Source organism: Ictidomys tridecemlineatus, chromosome 6 (assembly GCF_052094955.1).
Source record: "Ictidomys tridecemlineatus isolate mIctTri1 chromosome 6, mIctTri1.hap1, whole genome shotgun sequence".
Taxonomy (NCBI): domain Eukaryota; kingdom Metazoa; phylum Chordata; class Mammalia; order Rodentia; family Sciuridae; genus Ictidomys; species Ictidomys tridecemlineatus.
Genome location: NC_135482.1, coordinates 38,451,627 through 38,477,859, shown reverse-complemented (window position 1 = coordinate 38,477,859; position 26,233 = coordinate 38,451,627). Strand labels below are relative to the sequence as shown.

The following is a 26,233-nucleotide window of genomic DNA, read 5'->3' as shown; positions in this document are numbered from 1 at the left end:
CTCTCCCAACCTTCCACCTCCATCTCTCAGAAACTAAGGGCTTCAAAACTTGAATTCCTTGTTGTTAAAGGAAAATAGAACCCAGGCTCCATAGGTTTCTTCTCCCTTCAATATTATACTACTGTATTACTACTATAACTTTTTTAGAATAATGTCAGTTTTATGGCAATTAAAAACATTTTTGTTGTCGTACTTGGAAGAAAGTATACCATAATGGTTAAAGAGGCAGACCTGGAAGCACCATAGATGTGGATTTAATGCCCAACTGTACCATTTGCCAGCTTCTTGACCTTGATCTACTTGACCTTATTTAACATCTCTTAGTCTCATTTTGTTCAGGTGTCAAATACAAATAAGAGTTTACCTTGTAAATGGGAGAATATTAAAAGAGACAGTGTTCACTCTATATCCTGGAATATTTTAAATGTTCCTTAAATGTTGTCTGTAAGGCATTATTTTTCCAAAGTAGATTTTATATTAATTTCCAACACGAGGCATAAGTTTCTTGGTAAAATTAAGTAGCTGTGTAATTAGTATATGCATACTTTGTTATCACATTTATTTATTGTTGGGTACAGAGCAGGCTGAACTGTGTTGTCTGCAGGGCAGGCTGAACAGACGTTGGCTGCAAGATAGCCCACGCACTCAAACCCCCCTCTATCTGGTCCTTTATCACCTGTTTGTGTCAAGTCCCACTCAAGGCTGAGCACTCAACCCCGCTTGGGCCAACAAGGCAGCTTGCAGACCCAGAGGCCCCATTAGATTTGGGCTATAAAAACTCCCTCCTGCCAGGCCCCCCCTCTCTCTTGCTCTCTTTCTCTTGCTCTTTCTCTCTTGCTCTCGCTCTCTCTCTCTCTCTCTCTCTCTCTCTCTCTCTCTCTCTCTCTCTTGCTCTTTATCTTTCTTGCGTGCGATCTCTGTCTCTCTCTTGCTCTTGCTCTCTCCCTGTTCATCTCTTCTCTTTTCTCTCTTTTTCCTTCCTTCTTTTCTCTTTGTTGCACTGCTGCAATAAAGATCTTTTGGTTGCTCCGAGTGTTGTGGTCACTTTCCTTTCATTTATCCTATTTTTTATTTTATTCTATATGTAGTAATGTACCATATATGCTATATCTAAATATAGGCATCATAATACACAGTCATAGAAGTAGTGCACATTGCCTATTTTGTGTGATATGCTTCAGTCCATTAGAAATCTGTCAGTCATTGCTCTGTCCCCTAATGTTATTCACTGCCTGGCTGGTAAGGACCTGACAAAGGAAGAAATGATTTCTACTTTATTTTGTATCCTTTTGCCACATTGGCAATTTAAAAATAGGAAGGAAATTTTATCAATAGGAAACAGGACCTGCTATAATTAGTCTAGAGTCTAGACTATGTAGTTATAAAATTTATAAAAATTTATTCAATGTGTAATTTTTTTAAAAAATAAAACCAATTATTATAATGATTCATTTTCCTTCCGTGAAGAACCTGTTTTTCTCTAGAGCTTTATATACTCAGCAAAACAAAATTATAATTATTCCATTTAGTCTCTTGGGATACCTCCATCAATCTTGCTGTTCTCTCTTCAGCAAAAAAAAGCCTTTGTATTTGGATAAGAAGAGTCTGGAGACTTTTCAGATTCCAAGGGCCCTGTCTGACAAAGCAGAATTTAGATATCAAAAACATAATCCACATTTCAATAACATAAGACAAAATTATCAAGTCTTAAGTTTGTCACACACAGCACATTTGTGTCCCAGATATATTCTGTAAATACATCCATAATTTTTAAAAAATCACAAATTATTTTCACAGGAAAGTACAAATCTGTATCTGCCATCTGTATCTTGTTTTGATTCTGATAAAATATCCAGTGGTTTTACAAATTAAATAGTGTCCATTTGAAAATTTAGTTTTTTTTAATTTAACAAGTTTAATCCTTATTAACATCTCAGATAAGTTCTATGTTGCTATTAACTTTAGTAACATAAGAAATAGAGCTCTAATCCTTTTGTAATTTAATTTTTATTCATAGTTAAATTTGTATGTATTTACCATAATATCATTATGTTTTTGGTGGGTGTACACACACACACTATAGGAATGACTAAATATGACTAATTAGCATATGAGTTTCTCACATAGGTTTCATTTTTGTGGTGAGAACACTTTTTAAAACCCATTCTCTTAGCATTTTTTGAGAAATATTCTCTTATTAACTTGAGTCACCATGTTGTACAGTAGAGCCTTTAAATTTAGTCCTGCTCACTGAAATTTTGTATTCTTCTATCTGTGAATCTCCAAACCTGACCCCAAAGCACTCAACCCTTGGTAACTGACCATTTGCTCTCTACTTCTGTGAGGTTTATTTTAGGTTCCACATTTACGTGAGATCCTGTGCTATTAGTCTGTCTAAGTCTGGCTTATTTCACTTAACATAATGTCTTCCAGCTTCCTACATGGTGTCACAAATGATAGGATTGCTTTCTCTTTTATTATTAAGTAATATTTCATTGTGTGCATATATGTATTATATGTATATATACATTTATATCTCACTGAAAATATAACTTTTCAGTATTAAAAGGAAAACGTAGCATGACTTAGAAGTGTAAGTGTGGATCCACTGTGTGACCTTGACAAGTTCTTTATCCACTTTGAGTTTTAGATTGCCTATTTTAAAATGAAGATTATAAAAGGGAAATGATGTATCCAAGCAGCCAAGAGTATAGACTGTGTCCTCCTTTACCATTGTATAGGAAGACCATCTTGTGGTGTTTGTGAAAATGGCCCTGCAGCATGCTGCCTGGATTAGAATCTCAGTCACCAAGGACCAATTATGTGATCTTTTCCTTATTTAAAGATTTTGAAACTCACTTCTCCCATCTGTAAAATGGAGGTTTTTAACACTGTCACCTAGCTAACAGCCTTCCCCAAACTCCAGATTCTAATCTTGTAAGCTATGATTAATAAAATGCCTACCTTAGTCAATTGTTGTATAGCTTAAATAAAATAATCCTACATAAAGCTTTTTAGCAGAGAGCCATATTTGGAGTAAATGACAGAAATGTAAGTAACATATTGTTATCAATCTATATGAGACAATGATTAAAATCCCTGACCAGAATAATTTTATGAATGATAAATTAAGTCCTCTTAAGGCAGAGTGATTAATATTCATTATTTTTAATGGTCAGTGAAAGATTTGTATTATAAAGTCATATAAATAAATGATGTGACCCCTGAAGTCCTTGCTCACTCTCACTGTTCCTACTCTAGGTAAGAATCCCGCCTGCAAAAATAGCTTGCTAATGGTTTTATAGTGGAATTTTCATTTGCTGATTGCTTACCTAGTGAAACTGTGTGTTACAAGATCAGTGCTTATTTAAACTTGACCATAACCCATGAGAAAGGAATGTTAACTCCATTTTCCATGGAGAAACAGATTTGAAGTCTGAATAGTAATACCGCGTCAAGTCATAGTACTTGTGGGAGTTTACTTTCGAACTGAAATCTAACTCCCAAAATATTCCTTTTTATCAGTCTATGACATGCCCTCTTTTATGTATCAGTATTTTCTATATGTAGAGAAATAAGAGGTTTTGTTACCAGGAAATGTTTAACTAGGAAAATGTCAACAGTACATTTGCAAAATTCTAAATCAAAGCTTATTTATAATGGCAAATTCTTAATTGTTATTAAGTAATGTGAGTTTAAAATACATACATGTGAATTTGTGTGTCTAAATATATATACATGCTTATGTTTAAAAGCTAACTAAATCACCTCTATATGCTGGTAAGCTTGATAGCTGATGGTGATTTTTTCTTACTTTGCTTACCCCACTTCTTGGTCATGCTAGGTTAATCCTTATTCCTTCTTGGACATGCTTCATAATACATTTTCTTGCAAACTGAGTATTTAAAGTCCTCTAAATATAATGTTGGGTTCTGGCAGTTAATAGATTCATAAGACTAACTTCTCGTCCAATGCACAGTATTTTACATAATGTTTTTGGAGCTCAATTATCCTTAAAAAATGATAAAAGTCATTTTGAATTTGTTATCCTTATCCACTAAACGAGCAGAAGCAACTAAGATCAAAGGTGGAGAATTGAGGGAAGGATTTTAAGTTTAATATAAGAAGTTCTCAATAATTAGAGTCATTTGAAATTGGAATAGGCTGCCTTTTTCAAGTGTTAAGGTGTTCATTGGAAGTATTTAAGAAGTTGTCATAGTTTAGACAACTGGAAATCACCAAATACTTTTCCGCTTATGTGGCTTTCTCTCATTCAGCAGCTAATGGGTAATAGAGATGTAAAGATTAATAAAAATTGCTCTGCCCTCTGGGAGCTCAGTCTATTGGGGATAACAGTGATAACATAATCAAAGATATGAACCCATTGCTTATCTGGAAGTATAGACAACATATAGAATTATTGTAGAAGGAAGAGGAGGGTTTAAAAAAAATTCTTATGTGGGAGTACAGCCCATCAATGCCTCACAGAGAAGTTAAAATAAGAGGTGAGACATACACATGAAAGGGAAAATGATAGGCCATCATGCAGATTTGCTGTTCTGCAATTTTATGATCCAGGCATGATGGGAAAAAAAATATTTATTCTTTTATGAAGTGCTACAAACTGCTGGAGACTAGGGTTTAGAACTCATGACCTTCTAAATAGGAGACTAAAGAAGAAATTTTGGAAAGAAATCCATATTTTATTTCTATCTTCAATGAATCCCTCCCCACACATGCAGCTTTCAGCTAGTCCTATAAACATCCTCTCAACACATCTCCTCATCCTTTCCATTTCTATTCACCTCTCCTGGTTTAAGCCATGTATCCACCAATTCCCACCTAGTTTCCTGTGAGTCTCCTGGTTCTTACTCCAGAGCTAATAAAATAACACCCTTCACACAGTAGGCACTCTGACCTTCTAAAAATGAAAATCATATATAGACAAGCCCTGCCTTGTGATGGTTTGACTTGTAGGTTTTTTTTTTCCCATTATGATGGTGTGAAAGTGAAACATACTCAGTAGAAATTGCTCTTCAAGGGTCTGAGGTGGTGGCTCAGTGGTAGAGCTCTTTCCTAGTACATGTGAAACACTGGGTTTGATTCTCAGCACCACATAAAAATAAACAAATAAAATAAATGCATGTTTTCCATTCATAACTCCAAAAATATTTTTAAAATTCCTCTTTAAAGTTTGAATTTTGTTCTTTTCCTGGGCTAGTTCTATGCAGGGATACTCTCCATGTGGGGCAGTGGCAGTGAGCCATAACTCCTGGGCAGCCATGGGATCATGAGGGTAAACAGCCAATACCCTGCAGTGTACTGTGTGGCTGTACTGTAGCGTTCAGTATATTACTATCTTAGGATATTTTCAGCTTACAATGGGCATCTAACAAGGTTCATTCCAATTCATGAAATCATCTGTTAGATTTTCCTGATTCTTTTTTTTTTTAAAGAGAGAGTGAGAGAGGAGAGAGAGAGAGAGAGAGAGAGAGAGAGAGAGAGAGAGAGAGAGAGAGAGAATTTTTAATATTTATTTTTTAGTTCTCGGCGGACACAACATCTTTGTTGGTATGTGGTGCTGGGGATCAAACACGGGCCGCATGCATGCCAGGCAAGCGCGCTACCGCTTGAGCCACATCCCCAGCCCCGATTTTCCTGATTCTTAAAAAATAAAACTCCAAAATCCTATCACGACCTATGAGGCCCTTTGTAATCCGATCTTTTATCAAACCTTCAAGCCACATTCATCCCCACTTCCCCTTTGTGTATTATATCTCAACTATCATTCTGTTCTGCAAACCTCCTTGCCCTGCTTCAGACCTTGTCATTGAAGTTTTCTCCACCTGCGACAACCGTCCTGTAGGTCACAGCAAGCTTTGTATGCTGTCTCTTCGTAGCAGCCACTTTTATCCATCTAGTCCAAGGAAGTATCTCCCATGTCCTTGCCAGCATTATATCTCACCATCCTCTGAGCTTATTACTATCCATTTCCTTGTTTCTATATTAACTGGTTTGATTTTAGCTACTTTCCATTCTACCATAAGCTCACTGATAGCAGCAGTTTTGTCTTTCTTATTTATAAATACATAAGGGTGTAGGATAGAGGCTACCCACAGTGGGTACCAAATAAAAAATGTTTGAATGAAACATCATCATCTTGGATATGAGAATAGAAGAAACAAAAGAAAGTTAGGGTTAGGGTTAGAGGTAGATGTACAATAGAATAGGAAAAATTCTAAAGTCTGTTACTCCCTATAAATGGAGAGGCTCAGTTGAAATACAAATAAATTTAAAATATTTAAAGAATTAAATCTACCTTCTTGTCAGCACATTCATTCACCTAAAAAAGTTTTTTCTTCTTTCAATAACCACCTCCATGAAATGTCAAAGATAGAGGGAAACCTCATACATCCCAGGTGTCATTGTCCTTCCATTGTCCACAATGGCATAAATAAGAGGTTGGCTCAAAGAGCAGGAGGTGTGAAGCTCTTCAGGAGAGAACCATATTTGGTTGACCAAGATGTCAACAAGGTATAAAATTGCTTCTAGCTGTTGGAATCCTGGAAAGTGGCACTTGATCTGAGCCCAGAAAGAAAGTAGAATTTGGACATGTAGAGATAAAAGGGACAAGAAGGGAAAAACATAAAAGGCCAATGCAAGATACATACAGGGGTCATCAATTAGGTCTGTTTTCCAGGAAAGTGAAGAGTGATTTGGAACCTGACTGTGGTAAAAATCCTTTTTTTTTTTTTTGGCAGTACTGGGGATTGAACCCAGGACTGCTCTACCTCTGAGCTACATCCCAGCCCTCTATATTTTTTTTATTTTGAGACAGGGCCTTGTTACGTTGTCCAGGTTGACCTTGAATTGCTGTCCTCCTGCCTCTGCCTCCTGTGCATCAGGGATTACTGTTGTGTGCCACCATGGCCCAGGGAGACTGTGGTTGAAATTCTTGAATCTGTCAGGATCTTGGACTTCCTATATGTGTTTGTATGCATCCCCACATGCATGCATATGAGCAAGTGTGTGTGAAACATGATCAGGAAAATTACTGTCTTAGTATGGAAAAGAAACTGCAGAAGAGATCAAAGTAGGATGAACCAAATTAAAGCTGCAGTTTACTCTCAAATGAAGTTCTGTTAACGTGAATTAAAGATCCCAATATCAGAAGAAAGACAAAGATTAGCAAGACTATTTTTTAAAATTTTTCCTCAATTTATTTGCTGATTGATTGATTGACATTATTGTTCTTCCTTTATGTTTTCTTCTTCAAACTTTTTTTTCTTGTCTGTGGTTCAAAAATTATTAATCTCTTTCATATTTTAATCTCTTTCAAATTTTCAAAACATGCCTCTCCTCTCCCATATTTCACTTCTCTTCCATTGTTCTTGCATTCATTACAGTTGAATATAGAAATAGCTATATTCCCCATATTTTCAAGGACCTATGAAGTAATAATTGCTTAATTCAGGGGGAAAAAATCAAGGCCTGTGTGTTTTTCCTACACTTGTCTTTTTAGTAACTGTTAGTAAAATTTTAAAATAATTTTAACTAGATTTATAACTTGCGATTTTGAGATGTATATTCTTTTTTTTCATTTTCTTGACCATTTATAAATGCCAATAAGAAATGTGTCAGACATAAAACAAATATCTAGAAGCAAAGAGAATCTCATCAGGGACATGAGCAGTTCTCAGAAGAAAAAGATGCCTATCCCTTAAATAAGGCAAGACACTATTTTTTGTGGCAAAAATCACTATGCTTTGTAAATCCTTTAATTAAATATAAACTGAAACCCTCTGTACATACTTTATTTAGGTCAAGGAAATCTAAATTAGAGAGTTGTCTTCTTTTGATATGATGGTATGTCTTATGCAGCAGCACCATGGATTCTCACAAGAGATTTTGGTTGTAACAAGTTTTTGTGAGTGTCTACATTTTGCCTAGGATGTACCTTGGGAAATTGACATTTAACTATGCTATGTTCTAAAAGGCAAAGAATGCAAAACATAAGTTTTGAAAATGATTACTCACAATGTTTGAAGTTTGACTTATTTGTTGAGTAGGAAGAGCTGTGAGTTTACAAAGATTGAAATGTGGAGTGTATAACCATCATTCAGATAAAGCTTTGTAAGCCCTGCAGCTACTATTACAGATTATACTGCAATTGTGGTTTTATGTGAACTGGGCATAATTGGTCATCAGCACAAACTAAAGCTTATTGAATTCTTGCCTTGCAAGCTTGTCTTTTGCTAGCTTTGATATATTTCTGTGCATTTGGGAACAGCTTAAACCCCTCACAGAGCAATATTTTTAAGATGAAATACAGGGACACTGCTAGAAAGGGTGTTGTTTTGTAGAATACTGCTATGAGTTGGCATTTTCTCAACAGAGGGGTTTTCTTGTGTACTTGGTCACTGAGATTCACAGCCAGATCTTTGGAAACAATTTTTATTTGCAGAAAATTTGCAGTAATATTCCAAACAATTCCTATGTACACTGCAGATCAGAGCACCCGAAAATCTTTATCATGTTTTACCAATTGTCCCCAAAATATCACATATCACCTTTAGTAATTTAGAATAGGGTTTTGACCAGTTGTTATACTTTTTCAGTTGTTCCTGACTTTTATGACAGTGATATTTTTAGAGGCCAGACATGTTGTGTGTCTTCTTCTTCTTCTTCTTCTTCTTCTTCTTCTTCTTCTTCTTCTTCTTCTTCTTCTTCTTCTTCTTCTTCTTTCTTCTTTCTTCTTTCTTCTTTCTTCTTTCTTCTTTCTTCTTTCTTCTTTCTTCTTCTTTTTTTAACTGAGGATTGTATTCAGGGGCACTCCAACATTGAGCCACATCCTCAGCCCTACTTTGTATTTTATTTAGAAACAGTGTCTCACTGAGTTGCTTAGTGCCCTGCTTTCTGTCTTTTTAGTGCTGAAGCTGGCTTTGAACTCTGGAGCCTCCTGTCTCAGCCTCCCGAGCCATGGGATTTCATGTGTGTGCCACTGTGCTCGGCTTTGTACATTTCTTAATTTGTTTTTTTTCCCCTAATTTTCCTCATGCTTGTCCTTCATATATACATAGATCTGTCAGGAATGTCACAGAAATGATGCTGTGGTATTCCCATTATATCCTCTCATGGTCTCATATTATCTCCAACATTTTTTATTTTTGTGGTGTTTAATTTGATGGCTTAATTTTAAGATAACATTCCCTGCCACTTTCTGATTTAAAATTACTTTATCCTCCTTGTTTTTAATAAACATTTTTGTAGGAAGATATTTTGAGACCATGTGTAAAAATTCTATTTCTTAATCTACATTCATCCATGTTTTAGCATGCACTGAGATTTCTAGCCTGAATTAATAATTTATTCTGATGAATGACAAGTTATTTTGTAATTCCAATATTCCCACCATTATTCTTCCTCCTTAACAATCTATTTAAACAGATTTCTGTCTTGTCTAGTATCTGTCTATCAATCGATCTACTTACCCACCTACCTATCTACCTGAATTGTGAGGACTAATGGATTCCTACTATATTCCCTGGGTTATAATCCATTGCTATCATAGCCTATTTTGATGCTTAAATATTCCCACGTTGATCTGATGATGGTGGCACACACCTGTAATCCCAACAGCACGCAGGAGAATTGCAAGTTCAAAGCCAACCTCATTAACTTAGTGGGACCCTAAGCAATTTAGTGATATTCTATGTCAATATAAAAAATTAAAAGGGCTGGAGATGTGGCTCATTCATTAAGTGTCCCTATGTTCAATCTCTAGTACCCCTCAAAAAGTCTTGATACTGGAAGCCTTCAAACTGGCTTGACAAACTCTCTCTACCACTCTTTGAGAATTCCTTTATTTATTTATTTATTTTTTTAATGGCTCAGAGTGTTCTAAACTCATCTTGTACTTTCCACAACTTGACTTCAGCTTTTAAGGAGCCCTGATTTCTTTCTGTGGAGAGTAGTATTTAAAACTAAAATCTCACGGCTGCGGTTGTGGCTCAGTGGTAAACCTCTTGCCTAGCATGTGTGAGGCACTGGGTTTGATCCTCAGCACCACATATAAATAAAAAAATAAAGATCTATCAACATCTTAAAAAATATTAAGACAATAAATAAATGAAAAATAAAATCAAAATCTCACTGCACCTTTCTAAGCAGTAAAAACTAAGCAGTATATTTAAATATATATGCAAACACATTTATATAGTTATTTACATATTTTTAATATAAATCTATATGTAAACACCCATATTTATGAAATTTGAAATTTTATAGTATCTAGGATTTATTATCAAGTTTGTTTAAATGTCCAGTAAGTAAATAATAAAATTTAGGGTAGACCAATGGACTTTGTTACATTCAGTTGTCTGTTATTGACTTAGTGACTGAGCTGTCTGTGTGCCAAGGGGACCTCAAATACAGGAAAATACTCAGTGCCCAGAAGTATTTGGATGGTGTAAAACTATAGGTTACTGCTTAATAGATCTTAATTTATAGTCAGCTTGGTTCAAATCTGGGTTAAGCATCTTCCAGAGGTGCACAAAATCAGGTCATAGCTTTTAGGTTAATCATTGGTGAAATGTTGATTGTTAATTACTACAACTCTTAGTAATCTCCTCTAGTACTAAGGGCCTAGCTTATTAGACCTCTAAGTAAATTAACATTACTTATGCAATGGCGTATCTTATAGTTTTATTAGGTACCTATATAGCACGACAACCATGTCAAGATAGTCTACATAGGACAACATCTGCTAACTATCATAGTACTTATTTTTGCTTTTTTCATTTAATATAAGGAAAATATCAATGTGAGAATACTGAATGATGCTAATGTAATAGTTGCTCTGACATCAAAATATAGCTTCAGATTCTGAAGTCTTTATACATTGTTTCATAAATAAACCCAAATAAATATTTAATTGTTATGAGGCAGTTATAAAAATAAGGGATACTTGAGGATTCTTCAGAGGTTTAAGTAAACTTTTTTGGTCATTTGAATAAAAGTTAAATGTTTCACACTTAGTACTGTCTGCAAATATATAGACTGAATTTAAAATATAATTCTACTTAATCAAACTGAATTGGAAATACTTCAGGAATGGAGGGCTGTAATGTGCATAGGCCAGATATCTGGTCCCACTTGCATGTGAATATAAACCAATTATGACTTCTAAGTTTAACTTCTCTTTATTCCTTTCAAAGACTAATCTGTTTCCATTGGTAATGTAGATAACTCACGTGGGGACTACCATGGGAAATGAACCAAATGAACCAAAGAACTTGACAATAAGATTATCTTGTGACTAGAAAGCAGTAAGGAGTGAATCAACCAGAGACAAAAAGTACTGCCACATTATAAAAATGAAAGGCTTTCACATCAATGCTGAGCAGTCAGAAGTATGAACACATTATAAAAGAGTGTCTTAATGGGTATGGGGTCTTAGCCAATGAAACTGAATAAATAAATCTCAAACATTAAGGATGACAACCAAAATTCAGCTCCTGAAGAATGCCATTTAAGACCTGTTTTGAGTAAAGCAAAATTTCTACTACCAAAACACATTCTGAATATTCTTTCTCCCTTTACAGATTATTCTAGAAGAAGATACTGGGAATCTTTATAACTCACATGACCACCAGCATTCTAACTCCTAGGACCAGCAGCTGTCATAGGACCAATTAGAACTGAGCTATAGACAGCCATCTCAGGGAGCTATTTAATATAACTCAGCCGCTGAGAGATGAATCCATGAATATGCAGTCTGCTGGACAATAGGCCAGTGCTGGCTCGCAGCCAGCTCACCAAGGCATGGTGCCTTTGTGACACTTCTTGGCAGGCAGCCTGTCAGCTTTCCTTGGGGACCCTAGTCTCACTACTTACTCTCCATTTAAATTTCTTCAACAAGTAATAAAAACCCTTAGAAACATCAGAGGACTTTTTCTCTTTATTCAGAGCCAGATATGGTCCTTGTTTTGGTATTGACCAGAACCCCACATGCCTCAAGACAGTTACTTTTTAGACCTTTAATAATAATAACATTTGACTTCACAATTATTTTTCAAGACTTTGCACTTCTCTATTTCTATAGGTGAACAAACTAAAGCTCAGAGCATCTAAGTAACTTGCCAAGATCATATGAATTAATAACTCTTTAGTGATAGCATCAAGCTTGTTTTTTCCCACATTTTTTATTAGTGCATTATAGTCATACATAATTGTGGGGTCTGTGCTGCATCCTTGTACCTGTATTTAATATAACAGTATAATTTGATCAATATTACTTCCCAGCACTCCTCCTTTTCCTCCCCTCCTTCCACTTCTTGGTCCCTTTCCTCTGTACTACGCATCTCCCTTTTTATTTTCATGAGACACACTCCCCAAACTTTCTTTACATTTTTCCTCTCCACCTTCCACATATATGAATAAAAAAATATGACTCTTGACCTCCTGAATTTGGCTTACTTCACTTAATACAATGTTCTCAAGCTCCATTCATTTTCCTGCAAATGACATAATTTCAGTTTTCTTTATGGTGAAATAAAACTCATTGTGTATATATATCCCATTTTCTTTATCCATTTATTGTTCATTGGGCACTTACCCTGGTCCATAATTTGGCTGTTGCGAATTGTGCTGCTATAAATATGGGTATGCCTATATCACTATAGTAGGTTAACTTTAATCCTTTAGGATAAATATGAGGGGTAGTATAGCTGGGTCATGTGGTGATTTCATGCCTAGTCTTTAGAGGAACCCCCATACTTACTTCCATAGTTGTGCAAATTTACAACCCCACCAACAGTGGATAGGGCCAAGTTTTAAACCCACATGCACACACCATTATGCAACTTTTTCTTCTCTATTCTTCATCCTCCAATGATACTGTTTTACTGTCACTACTGATATGGTTTATTCACTCATTTATCAATATTTGTTGAGAGCTACTTCTATCGTAGACATGGGACTAGACTTTCAAGTGCAATGGAAAGCTTAAACATAGCGAAGAAAATCTTAATTTGAGAGATAAACAGTAGCCAATTGTATTAATTTCATATTTTAAGTGTATAAAATACTGGAAAAGTGTAAGTTCAGAGAGCACTAAGGGAAAGTAAATAAGGAAAAATGTAGTCTCCAGAGAGAATGGGAAACAAAGTGAAAGATGCTGGCATAGAAGTCAAGGTAGGATAGTTTCTTGAAGAGCCAAGTAGTCTGCTTCTTGAAATACTACCAAGATATCAAGAAAGGAAAAGACTAAAAATATTTGTTGAATTTAACAACACTGAGATCTTTGCTGGCCTTAATGGTATGTCCTGTTGCTTGAATATTGTAACTTCTGACTTAAATTGGTTATGCTTATTATATTCAGTTTTAAATCCAAATAAATATGAATAGTCTGCCAGAAATTATTGGAGGTCAAGACACAGCTGTGTATAGGAATTCTTGGTCTGTCATTCTTTTATGCATCATCTCAGATACATCTATCCATCCATATAGCATTTCGTTTTCTATGATGTCTTAAAATCTTCATGAAAATTTCAGGTTCTTCATCTGTCAGTTAAATATGAACTATTTCTGATATCAATGATTACAATTTGTGGGGGGGGGTTTCCCCTCAAAACCAAGATTTAGAATAAAAGCAATATATTTATTAAAATTTATTAAGAAGAAACTTTTTCACATAAAAGTATTTCTATAAATCTTTAAAGTTATAAATATTCAGCAATAACTTGTCATGGTCCAGACCTTGTGTTAGAAGCAATACTGTGAGTAAGCAGATGTCTAATAAAGCACACCATGCAGCATGCAGTGCTTGCTGTGTTGCCTTGCCTCCTTCTGTGTCTTAGAAGTTCATGCTCTGAATTTTTTAAAGATGTGGTGGTTGAGATCAAATATATGTAGATTTTTGAAGCTACATCAAGAAGAGTTTCTTAGAACGTTTGCCTGCATTTAACAGGAAAAGGTTGCAAGAAGTAATTTTAGAATATCAGAAGTTCTGCTGTCCCTCTGTTGAGTGCTTTCCATTGATCAGACCTACCTTTACAAGTTAGCCACATACATAAACACACAGTATGCAGGTGCATGTAGATAGAAAACACCTAATAGAAGATCTAAGAATGAGAATTTTTTTCTCATTTACTTTAAGTCTTCTGAAATTTTGGAAATTGAATCCTTATAATATTTGTAGCCACAATGAACTCTTCATTTTTATTCATCCTGTGTATTTGGGGATATATGTTGTAGGATTTTCTTGGGGAAAAAAAGTTTAAGTGTTGTTTCAATGTTTTTATTATTCTCATAAACTGGCCTGATTTTCTATAAAATAGATCAAAAAAATCATCTCTTTCCAAGTATTTTACCCGATAAATGTAATTAACTCTTGGTGGTTGGTTATAAACTTTCAAATTTAGAAAAGCTGACATAACACCTCATTACTGGTTTAGTTGTATATGAAAAGTTGAAAAATTCTCATACAGATAGACAGCCCTGGAATATCTCACCATAAGCAAATCTGTCTTATCTTGATGGAAACTTATAATAAATTGATTTCTTCTTGTGTGCTGGAGAACTTCCACTTTGATGAGTCACTGTGACTACAGTTGCTGTTTGTTTCTGTCTTGGTTAATTTCAGAGCACATTCAGAAAATGAAGGTACCTCTTTACCATCTGCTGATTCCTGTACCAGTCCTACAAAGATGGACTCCTTGTATAGTAAGACTGCTAAGCAGTGCCTAGAGGAGATATCTGGTAAGTGACCTGATTTATGGGTAGTTCTAACCTTGGAATTTGGTAATCTCCCTGTAAGTCTTTGATTTAAGTCATATTTATGCTATACTTTTGCAAAAATAAACTCTATGAATCTCATGCTTCAGAGATTCTTAGATGATTGGCTCTTCTGTCTAGGATGATCTTTTTGTTGCTCTGAAAAAAAGTGGTTCTACTTTCAGAAGCTGATGCTCTAAGTTATTTTTCCCTCAGTCAAGTTGAATATAGTCAGAGAAACCTGGTGAACCTTCTGTTGTTAATAAGACAGCTTGGATATATTTGGAAATTGATAATATTCTAAAGATCTATTGTCAATGTAAATTTTTTGACTAATCCAACCCTGCTCTGTCTTCCATATTATTTAATTTGGAACATTTGTACTTGGAGATTCTAAATATACATCTTGAGAAAAATTCCAATGAGGGAAATATTTTATTATATGTAGATAACATATGAAAAAAAATTTCACACCTGGGTGCATCCCTGTAGTCCCAGTGACTTGAGAGGCTGAGGCAGGATGATCACAAGTTCAAGGTCAGCCTGGACACCTTAGCAAGACCTATCTTAAACTAAAAAGTGAAAGAGAGTAGAGATGTAGCTTAGTAGCAAAGTACCCCAGAGTTTAATCCACAGTATCAAAAAACAAAACAAAAACATATGCCTCAGATTATTCAAATTTCTTGAGTATATATAAAATAGAATTATCAGCTTTAACCCAACATTTTTCCCAGGATTCAAGTGAGCCTAGGAGTATATGGAAAACCTTTGGAGTAATTTTGTTATATGTAATCTATATTCGTGAGTAACTAGGTTACTTCTTATCAAAATATGCTTTTCCTAGGGTACGAGAGGATTTATGAAGATTTTATCTGTTCCTAAATGAAAGAATGCATGGCAATAGACATATATCTGCTCTTCCAATAAGTCTCTATCTCAGCCTTCATGTATTCACTGCTAAATACAAAGAAAAAAAACTAAATGAACTATATCAATTGAAAAATGACTGTAAAACTACATGCACTCAATATATTGCTGTGAAGCTCATGAAAGAAGCTACATCACAATTTGAATGATTCGGAAAGTTCTGCACTTTGGCAATCATGAAACACAATTTGACAAACATTAGATGTTACTGCAATATCTGCTTGTAAATATTGACAATGGTAGAACATCCCCAGGGTACCTTTTAGAATTATCATTAGACATCAGAGGTTTCAAATTGAGAACAGAACAAAGGGCCTGTATAGGGAAGGGTAGAAATTATAATTCAAAGATATATCTATGATGATGTTATTTATGGGTTTTTCAAATGCTTAAGGGAAGTGTTGGCTTTCTCTTAGCTCCAGGTAATACTCTAGTCAGAACAATGCTGTGTATCTGTACTGAAGCCAGATATCTTATAAACCTAAGATGACAGGAAGATACTATAATTCCAATATTAATTTATACATTAATATCTTCAATATGCCTATGAAGTACTAGAGCTTAAATCTGTGGGCAAAAATAAACTTAATAGAAATTTAATTATAATTGTGAATTTCACAAAAGAACACTATTTTCTGAAATTAATATATCACTGAGTAGCACAGCTGGAATAATCCATATTAATTTTTTTTCTACAGTTTATCATTCTGTCTAGCATTTAATCATTTTTTCATATTTCCAGTTAATATTGCCAGTTAATGTTCTAAGGTTTTTAATAGACTACTCGAGGGTGAAATATAAATTAGACTTCAATATAATATAACAATTTAGTGGATTTAATTGAAGAAATACTAGTTTGCAGTAAGAATGAATTTTTTATATAGAATCAAAGATTTGAAGAAGGGACAAAAATAGAAAATAAATGTTACAATGAGTCTTATCTGATTGTGTCATTCTAACTGTTATCTGTTTTAAGTGTAGCCTGTAGGGGAGTGATAACAAGATCTGTCAATGCAAACATTAGATATTGTGAAAGAAAGATGGTATTTGTTCATGGTTAGTAGGTTATAAATTGAGTATAGGTGAATATTCATTATCCAAAATGCTTGGGACAAGAGCTGTTTCAGATTTCAGATAGACTCAGATTTTGGAATATGTGTGTATATATATAATAAGAAATATTGGGGTGGGATCCATGTCTTAGCATGAAATTTACTAAATTCATATATGCATACACACACACAGCCTGAAGGTAATTTAATACATTAATATTATAAGTATACCTGTGTTTTTAAGTTATTTTCAAATGACAGATAATAATTGTATATATATGTGGGTTATAAGGATATGCATTGTGTAATGATCAGCTCAAGATGTTTAGATTACCCATCATCTCAAACATTTATAGTTTCTTTGTGATAAAAGCATTCAAAATCCACTCTTCTAACTATTTTGATTTATATAATACAATATTGCTAAATACAATCACCTTCCTGTGTAACAAACAGCATGATAGAATTTATTCATCCTATCTGTGTTTTTGTACCCATTTTGACTGTGACCCATCACATGAGATCAGGCATGGAACTTTACACTTGAAATGTGTTGTCAGTGCTCAAAACGTTTCAGGTTTTGGAGCATTTCATGTTTTGGGTTTTCAGATTAGGGGTGCTAATTGAAGAAATGTAGATGAGGATATACCCAGTAGACAATGAGAGGAGATTATCATAGAGATGGGATGGCATATCTTTCTCATTTTTAAATTTTAGTTGGTAGATACTATTACTCTCTCAGTTATATTACCCTTTTAATTTTTAGTGACTTTAATATTTGCATAGATGGACCTTTTAACACCTTAGCCTCTCTTCTAGTAATCTTGACTTGAAATCCCTCCTGAGATATTTATCCTCATGATCAGATCCTACATCTAGGCATCAGAAAATAAACTTATCTATACCCTCATTTTCGTGTATCTCACTGTTGTTGATTGTAGCCTCCTGTTTTTTCAATGCTCTTTATTTTGTTCCCTCACCATACCCATGATGTCTCAAGGATTTCCAGTTCACAGGTCCTCTCACATTTTGCTTTCCCTCACCAAACTGCATATTCTTTCTTCCCTCCCTAATCAGTTAAATTCTTATGATAACTGAAATATATATTCCTATGATATATATTCCCTCAACTCCCTTGTTCCTTTCTCACTTTATCATCCTCATTTACTGAAATCACAGACCAGTTTATATTCAACTCTCCACTTTTTACCAACCAACAGTGAATGAACCAGGAGAAAAATACATACAGGTTTATGTCACTCACTCAATATTTTTAATCTCAAAGCTTCAGTGAATATTTAATGTTTTTTAGCAATCATTTGATATATCTCTGGGTTTTTTCTCAAATTTCTAAGTGACTATTTTTAAACTTTCCTTCTCAAACCTATAATTTCACCTGTCCTATCCATTCTTTAAACTGAAAATTTTGATGTATTTTTCACTGAAAAAATAAAAGCACAGAGAAAGGAAGTTCACCAACCCCTGCCAACACATCTACCCATTTATAGCAATTAAACCCACTTAGTATCTAATATACTCGGCCTTTACTTGGATTATGCTCTCTTCCACTCTTTAATCTCTCTCTCCATAAAATTATTCTCCTTAGCTAAAGAGATATTAATATATCCCCAATCTTAATGTTTTTAAAAACAACTTCTCTTGACCCCAATTCATGCTTCAAATAATGTTCTAATATGTGTCTTCTTTATATCACACTCTAACAAAAGGAGGCCTTCAAACAATCTTTAATTCCTTTCTTATTGTCTCATAACCCTATTCCAGTTAGACTTGTAGCCCCATGTCTCCACTGAAACTACTCTTAATTGAAGTTTACAATAGTGTCAACATGGCCAAATCCAAGGATCACATCAGTCTTCATCTTATTTCACCTCTCTTATGGTTTGTTTTTTTTTTTTTTTTTTTTTTTTTTATTTTTTATTTTTTTATTGGTTGTTCACAACATTACAAAGCTCTTGACATATCATATTTCATACATTAGATTGAAGTGGGTTATGAACTCCCAATTTTACCCCAAATGTTTGGATATAGAAATATGCCCCACCCCCAAGCTCATCTTTTGGAAACAGTCCCCAGTATTGCAACATTGAGATATTTAACTTCTAGGCAATGAAGAGAATTTGGTGATTTAATACCAAACTGTGGCATCATCAGTGGATTAATCCATTTGTTGGATTAATAATTTGAATGGTTTGCTGAGTGGTAACTGTAGGCAGGTGGGGCGTGTGGCTGAAGGAAGTAGGTCACAGGAGGTGTGATTTATTTTGTCTTAGACTTCTCACTTATTCCCTGGTTCCTGGCTATCAGGCTCCTCTCCCATGATGGTATGCCTTACCTTGGGAACAGAGCCATGGAGTCAGCTGACCCTGAACTGAATCCCTGAAACTGTGAGCCCAAAATAAACTTTTCCACCTCTAAGTTGTTCTTGTCAGGTCTTTTGGTCACAGTCACAAAAAGGCTGACAAGTACAACCTCTCACCACCCATTTGTCCTCCTCCGTAAAAGTTTCTTTCTTCATTTCTAAGATACCGCATTTCCTTGGTGTTCCTCAGACTCACTTTTTAGTCCTCCTTGGTCTTCTTTTGTAGTTATTCTTTTTCTCCCTGATTTTTTTGTCACTGCACTGATCCAGGTATCTGTCTCTGGATTCCTCTATCTATACATGCTCCTTTGGTGATTTAATACTATATCATGGTCTTAAATCTCATCCATGTATGGATGGCTCACAAATGATTCTCTCTAATTCTCTCCCCTGTGTTTTGGATGCAAATAGTCAGCTCCTTATACAAACTCTCCACTTGAATATCCCATATCCCCAAATTTCAGTGCGACTACTATGGTTGGATTTTTATTTCCAGTGATCACTGTGGATACATCAGTGGGAATAATTCTGTCCTGCATCCTAAGTGAAGTGGTGTTTATGATCTAGAACTCTGATAGAGTTAGTCTTGGCAGAGTATATTTCAGGTTTTGTGAATTTTTGAAGCCTATATAACATGAGGGATCCTGAAAATAATACAAAAATAAAAATCTAAAATAAGGTACAGCACCTCAGAATACATACAGTGAGTTAGGGTATCTATAGCTTAACCACAAAGTAATCTACCCTGAAGTCCTGGTGCAGCTTTTCTGACCCATATCCATTGCTTCATCTTCTGATAACAAAACCATCTCGACTTTCTTTGGGGATCATTCTGTGTTCATGTGGCCAACTGAAATTAGCCCAAGTAGAGTCAATCAGAACAACCCCTCCTTGACCAGAGTGACAGTTTCAGGAGTGGATTTATGACCTGATCTAGTTCAGTCATAGCAAATGAGGCTCAATCTCAGGTCTTTTCCTTCGGCTGCTCTGGAAGAGAGGTTCTATTTTTTCCATGAGATCAGAAGCTAATAAAAAAAAGTAAGTTGAGTCCTGCTGGCAGTTACATATACCCTCAAATAAAGCAAACAGAGAAAATAGAACCTAAAGCAGCAGAAAATGAACCTGAGGTCATTGTAAGAAATATCTGAGCCCCTGAATAATATATATCTGAAACTCTCCTTCTCTGAAATTTTTAGATATGTTACTCAGGAAAAATTCCTTTTTGTGGTTAAACAAATGTGATAAACACCCCTATTTCATGAGGTACAAAATGCAAGACATGCACAGATTTGAAATACTGTTAAGGAGCAAACTTGGTTCAGACTGCAATGTAGAATTGTTAGAAGGATTGATTCACTGTTAGATAGGAAGTATAGTTGTTGAAAATTTCATCAATGTAATAGCTCACTTGAAGTTATAAAAACATTATCTTTGTCATTAAATGGCAGTGAAAGTTCAAAATGTAATTAAATCATGGTGTGAAGATAACCATCAGAAATGAGTGACATGAGTGGCAATTGGGAGATCTTTATAAGTCTTCAAGAATCTCTCTCCAAACTCTTTAAGTACATCACTCAAATTTCATTTTGTTTATCATATTCTTTTGGAGAAGACTTATGATGTTTTTTGGTGATGCTGGTTCCAATAATTATTATTATGTATTATAAAATTTGCAGCAATGAACAAATGAGCTCCTTGCTTCCTGCCCATCTATCCTCTAAGATTCATGTCACAACCTTGATATTACAAGACTGGTTGAATTGATGGTATAGATTTTACTGCTTTGGCTTGGATTTTATTCTCACATTCATTAACAAAAAGAATTTGTCCTCTGAGGCCATCCCTTTCATCAGTGCCAGGAGATCCTGCCAAATATAAAATGAGCCTAAATTTTCATTTCAATTCAAGAAATATTTTAATTTTATTTTCTGCATAGCTTCACACTTGCCTTTTTTCTTTTTTTCTTTTTTTACATAAGGCTAAGACACCTATTTAACCCACTGCTTAGCCTTTATCTGGAATTTATATTCAACTGAAAAATGTTGATAGATGTCATATTGACTTAATGCCAGTAAAACTGGAATGTCATTTTTAAATGATATTAAAATAATTGTATAAATTCAGGGAATGGTCTTAGAAGTAAGCATTTAGGTTGAACTGAGGATAATGTAAGGATTGTATATATTTTTCTAAGTTACTAGACTTTGTATCAAGTAAAGGAGGATATCTGGCATTTAAGACCTTTGTAAATGATAACTAAAATTGCCTTTTTTTCTTGAATGTTTATAAAGATCAAGAAGATCAAGCTCAGGTAATTCAAATCAGTTTATATCTTTTACTTAAATAGTCACATTATAATTTATATTTACTAAAGAACTGAAAATAATTCTTTTTCAGAATATAATAGTAACTGTACTTTTATTTTAGGTCTTGGCAAAATCAAATGAATTCACATTTTTTTATTGTGTGTATTTATTTCCTCCTCTACCTTGTATAACATATATTTATATGTGTGAATCCAAATTAGTATAAACATGCCCATGTATGATTGTCCATTTAAGACAAGAGGGATAGATATCTCTAGGGAAGCAATCAGTGGGTCTCCTACTATTGGTTCAGGGTAATGTACTAATGTAGTTTCAGAGGCAAAACTGCTATAGCTACAAGTTAATAATAGTATCTTTAAACCAAGAAACACAAATCCCCTTTTGATATTTCCTCTGTTAGGTTCTTCTTTGCCATCTTCCTCTTATATTTCTGTTGAATGTAGCCTACCCGTTCCTGGGCTCACCCCTACAAGAGGGTTATATTTCCCACCCCATTGAATCATGAAGGACCATGCGATTTGATTTGATAAATGAAATGTGTGTAGACAAGTGACGTGGGCCATTCCTGAGCAGAAGCTCTAAGAGCCTTTCTCTCCCTCTGTCAGTTCTCCTTTTCTCTGTCATGAGATCAACACATTCCATACTGGGGTTGCCCCTTTAGCATGGCTCTTAGAAGAAAGAGTACTTGAACAAGAGCTGAAAGTAATAAAGAGTGGCCTCAGATGAAGTACATCATTGTTTTTGAAAGATACTCTAAACCAGGATTTCTCAACCTTGACACTATTGATATTATACACTGCCTAATTTTTTATTGTGGTACTCTGACCGGTCATTATAGGATGTTTAGCAATGTCATTGGCCTGTACCCCTTAGATGTCTCCCACCACACTCTCCAGGTATCAAAGATGTATCCAATATTATCAAATGTCCCTTAAGAAGCAGAATTGCCCCAGGTACTATTTCCAATCTAGTAGTTCTTAAACTGGGGTCCCAGAGCCAGCAGAACCTGGGGATATGTTAGAAATGCAATGTCAGGACCTCAGACTACTGACTGAGCAGTTGTGGGGCTGGAGCCAGGAAACTGTGTTTTAATACACCTTAAAGTGGTTTTGAACACTTAAATGTGAGGACAACTTGTGTAAGCAGATTGGTAGGTAAGCACTATTGCACAAGGAATGGGAAATTGATTTCATTTATAGGCAACAATTTTTTTTTCATTCTTAGGCAACTCTTTTGACATCTAAAGTATGAAGACTCCCTTTTTTTGTGAATCTGTAAGGCTTTGAGGCACAATAGCATAGACCAGTATAATACATGTCAAGCAAATGAAGTTGTATAGCTTCAATAAATTTCACTATGGTGTCACAACTTGAAAATTCAATGGGTCCCAATAATTTGAAATGAAGAAAAAAAATATATTTTGTTTGGGAAACCCGAGAGCAGTGGCATTCAGTCCTTGTAATGTTTTAATAAAATTATTTTTTTAGAAACCTCAATTATCAGTTTCAAAGGTATGTCATTTGTATTCATTTTATTTGAGCACATAGTAGATAAATATAATTTTAAAATAGTGAAAAATTGGGAATCAGCGTTCACAAATCACAGATTTATTTATTTCTGGATTTTGTTACAATTAGTAGCTGTTTTTTCCATTTGATTCCTTTTATGTGTCTGTAAAACAGATCTAAGTATTCTCTACCTTGAGTAGGGACAAATGGAGCAAAGTCAGTCATCATGCTTAAAAGTATAGGAATTACACATTATAATGCTAATTCAGAGTTAGGAGGTCAGGCATTTCCCCTAGTTGTGATTAGAAAGAGAAGATGGAAAATCACACATCAATTTTCCTATATTAGTTTTGAACATATAAGGATTTATGTATCGATTTGAATGATTCAGTTTATATTTCTTTGCATTTTCCACTTTCCCCTTTTCATAAAGGATATTTGTGAATAGAAAATTTCCAAAAGTTTTTCTTTAATACTCTTAACGGAACACATCATATCTTTTGTACCATATATTTTGTGTTTTTTAATAAATTTTTGTAGTTATAGATTGACAGCATGTCTTTATTTTATTTTTTATTTTTATGTGATGCTAAGGATTGAACCCAGTGCCTCACACATGTTAAGCAGTGTTCTGCCACTGAGCTACAACCCCAGCCCAATAGATACATATTTTAATTGGATGTTTTTAGTCATACATGATAGTAGAATCCATTTTGACATATTATACAAGCATGGAATATATCTTGTTCTAATACAGACCCTAGTACCTCTCCTTCTTTTTCAATCTCCCTGCCCCATATATTTGTTTTTGAAAGTTTTCCTGAAATCAGAACTTCATCATGGTGACATCCAAGTCAAATACAAATTAAATATAAGGAATTTATCTTCTAGGTTTCTGTTTTATCAAAATGTAAAAAATTAAGCACTTTTTATGCAGTGATAGGCTTATATAATACACACGAAAATTCTCAATTTCAAGACATAATATGCATTTTGTATTTTTTATCATATCACTATATTCTATACACTCGATCATAAACTTCCAATAGTATGCTTTGAGTAAAAATATTGGAGGAAACCCTTTTTGAGTTTCATTTTCCTATTGCTTTGCAGAAAGGAAGAAATCTTGATTTTTATTGTCACACCAGGATTTTACGAAATAGCTTGAGAATAAAAATACCTTGAACTTGTCATTTAAAAGATGAAGCATAGTCTTTCCCTTTAAAGAGGCATGCTCCGTTTTTTAGGTCCTTTACACTCCTGAATTTGATTTGTGCTGTAAAAGCACAACTCCCAACATTCAAAGGCAGATCTGCCTGCTTCAGCTGCCTGCAGCTACAGAGAATTAGTCTGTCATTCTCAGCATCGGGGAGTGTGTGTAGTGTGTGTGAACGTGTGTGTTCATGTCTGAGGCTAGGGGCTGAGAATCATTTAAATGTGCAGAGGGTTAATAGTATAGCATCTCGTTCAGGCTTGGCTCTGAAACCTGTGGCATTCTGGGCTGGACAGCTGCTTCCGAGCCTCTGTTTTAATTTAGCAGGATGTTTGCTGCCATGGCAGCCAGCAGCATCCACTGCAGCAGCAATGAAGAGCCATAGATCTGAGAATGCAGGTGGAATACTAAAATGCAAGAGGCTCGTGCAGGGCTGGGTTTCAGTGCTTAATTTCTGCTCTTACTGGGCTCCGATGCGGAGGTTGTACTTGCTGCACTGTGTCAGCTCATTAGTAAAGGGTTGCGGACCCAGATCGGGTTAAGGGCTGGTGAGACGCAGGAGGAAAAAAAAAAAAAAGAAAAGAAAAAAGAAAAAGCAAGAGGCTTCATTCGTGCTTCACTACCTCGCATATCGGAACAGAGAAGCAATCCAGGGAAATGTGGACCCAGCATCCTGCTGAGACATGTGATTGGATGAAGACTGGAAAACGTAGTTGGCTTCCTGGGCTACTTTTCAGCTGGAGCAGAGTCTTTGATGAACTCTTTTCTGCTTCAGATATATTTAAGCAAAATGTTTGTAAGTACTGCTGATCAGTGAAATGATGTGGCAAGCTCAGTTATGGGCAAATATTTTTATGTTACATATTGCCAGAATCTTCGGTGAATGTTTGAGCCTGAGCTTTTATTGAAGTGCATATGTTAATTAAAACCAAAAGGGCTAGTTGCTATTCTAGTGTAAAAAGACAATATGCAATCCAGTTGAAAGGAAGAAGGCACTAGAAGAATCATGCAGCGGCCTGCTGAACTCTCTGTGTTTCGGAGCAAAGAAGTAAGGAGAAAGGGAGCTTGCCTTCAGAAACAGAAGTCTCTGACCAATCTCTCCCTCACCAGTGAGGGGGAGAGGAGACCCACTGTGCGCATTTCCAACTGGTTTGGCAATGCTGCAAAGGCGAGCCAGAGAGAATCCAGCTATGTAGAGAGGCGCTCACTGTCCAGGTTTCTCTCGCGCTCTGTACAGTCCCTGTACCACAGCAGCAGCTCAGGGGCCTGGAACCTCCTGCCTACAGGAGGCAGCCAGTCATGCAGCGAGGATATAGAGGACTGGTCTTCAAGAAGAGGCTTGGAAGGCGAGAGTGATGAAGATAGTAGGTCTGAAGAGGAAAATGTGTCCTCCAAGCCAAGCAGCCTGAGCAGAAGCTGGGCAGAAGAGGAGGGAGAAAGCTGCCTGCGGGAGGGGACAGCTCACCTGGACGAGGATGTGATCCTTACGATGCTGGGTGATCTGGAGCAGGCTCTTTACACTGACTTACTAGGTAAGTCTCCTTTGCTCCTAAATATGTATATGGGATTTTAATATATTTCATTTTTCCCTATAAAATTATTTGCATGAGTCAGATCTTCAGTTTTTCAGACTGATTTTTTTTAAAAAAAATGATTACTTCCCTAAGCTTTTACATTTCTTATATCTTGAATTTTTTTTTTTTTTTTTTTTTTTTGGTAAAGCTGAGCTGTGAGTACCAATTGTGAAGTCTAATTGAAGAGTGTAAATACCAGCCATCTGCCATGGGCATTACTGGCCTGGTGTCCAGTATATTCCAGATATCCCTAAATAAATGTTAACATTTTAAAACTCCAGGTGTGTTTTTTACTTAGTCATTAATGGAGTCTATTTGTTCAGCTTCCCTCAAGGTGACCTTACCTCACATATGGAATGAAGAATGTACAGCCCCCTGGGTATATTTACTGTGTAGTTAAGTTTCTTCTGCTGTCTCCAAGTTACCTGAATAGATGACCCTTTTTTAAACCTCAGTGACAAGCACCCTGAATTCTAG

The 26,233-nt window shown here is 35.3% G+C and overlaps 1 protein-coding gene across 8 annotated transcripts in view; it reads left to right on the top strand.

The window, feature by feature from the left end:
• Positions 1-26,233, top strand: part of Nav3 (neuron navigator 3) — a 781,792-nt gene that overhangs the window by 604,122 nt on the left and 151,437 nt on the right. For 7 of the 8 annotated variants that reach the window (XM_040280283.2, XM_040280282.2, XM_040280278.2 and 4 more), the window contains one exon: positions 14,645-14,760. In XM_040280283.2, coding sequence (XP_040136217.2) covers positions 14,645-14,760 — 116 coding nt within the window. Of the gene's footprint in view, positions 1-14,644; positions 14,761-24,257; positions 25,715-26,233 lie in introns of those variants that run through there. The other variant, XM_078053108.1, reaches the window with a different exon arrangement.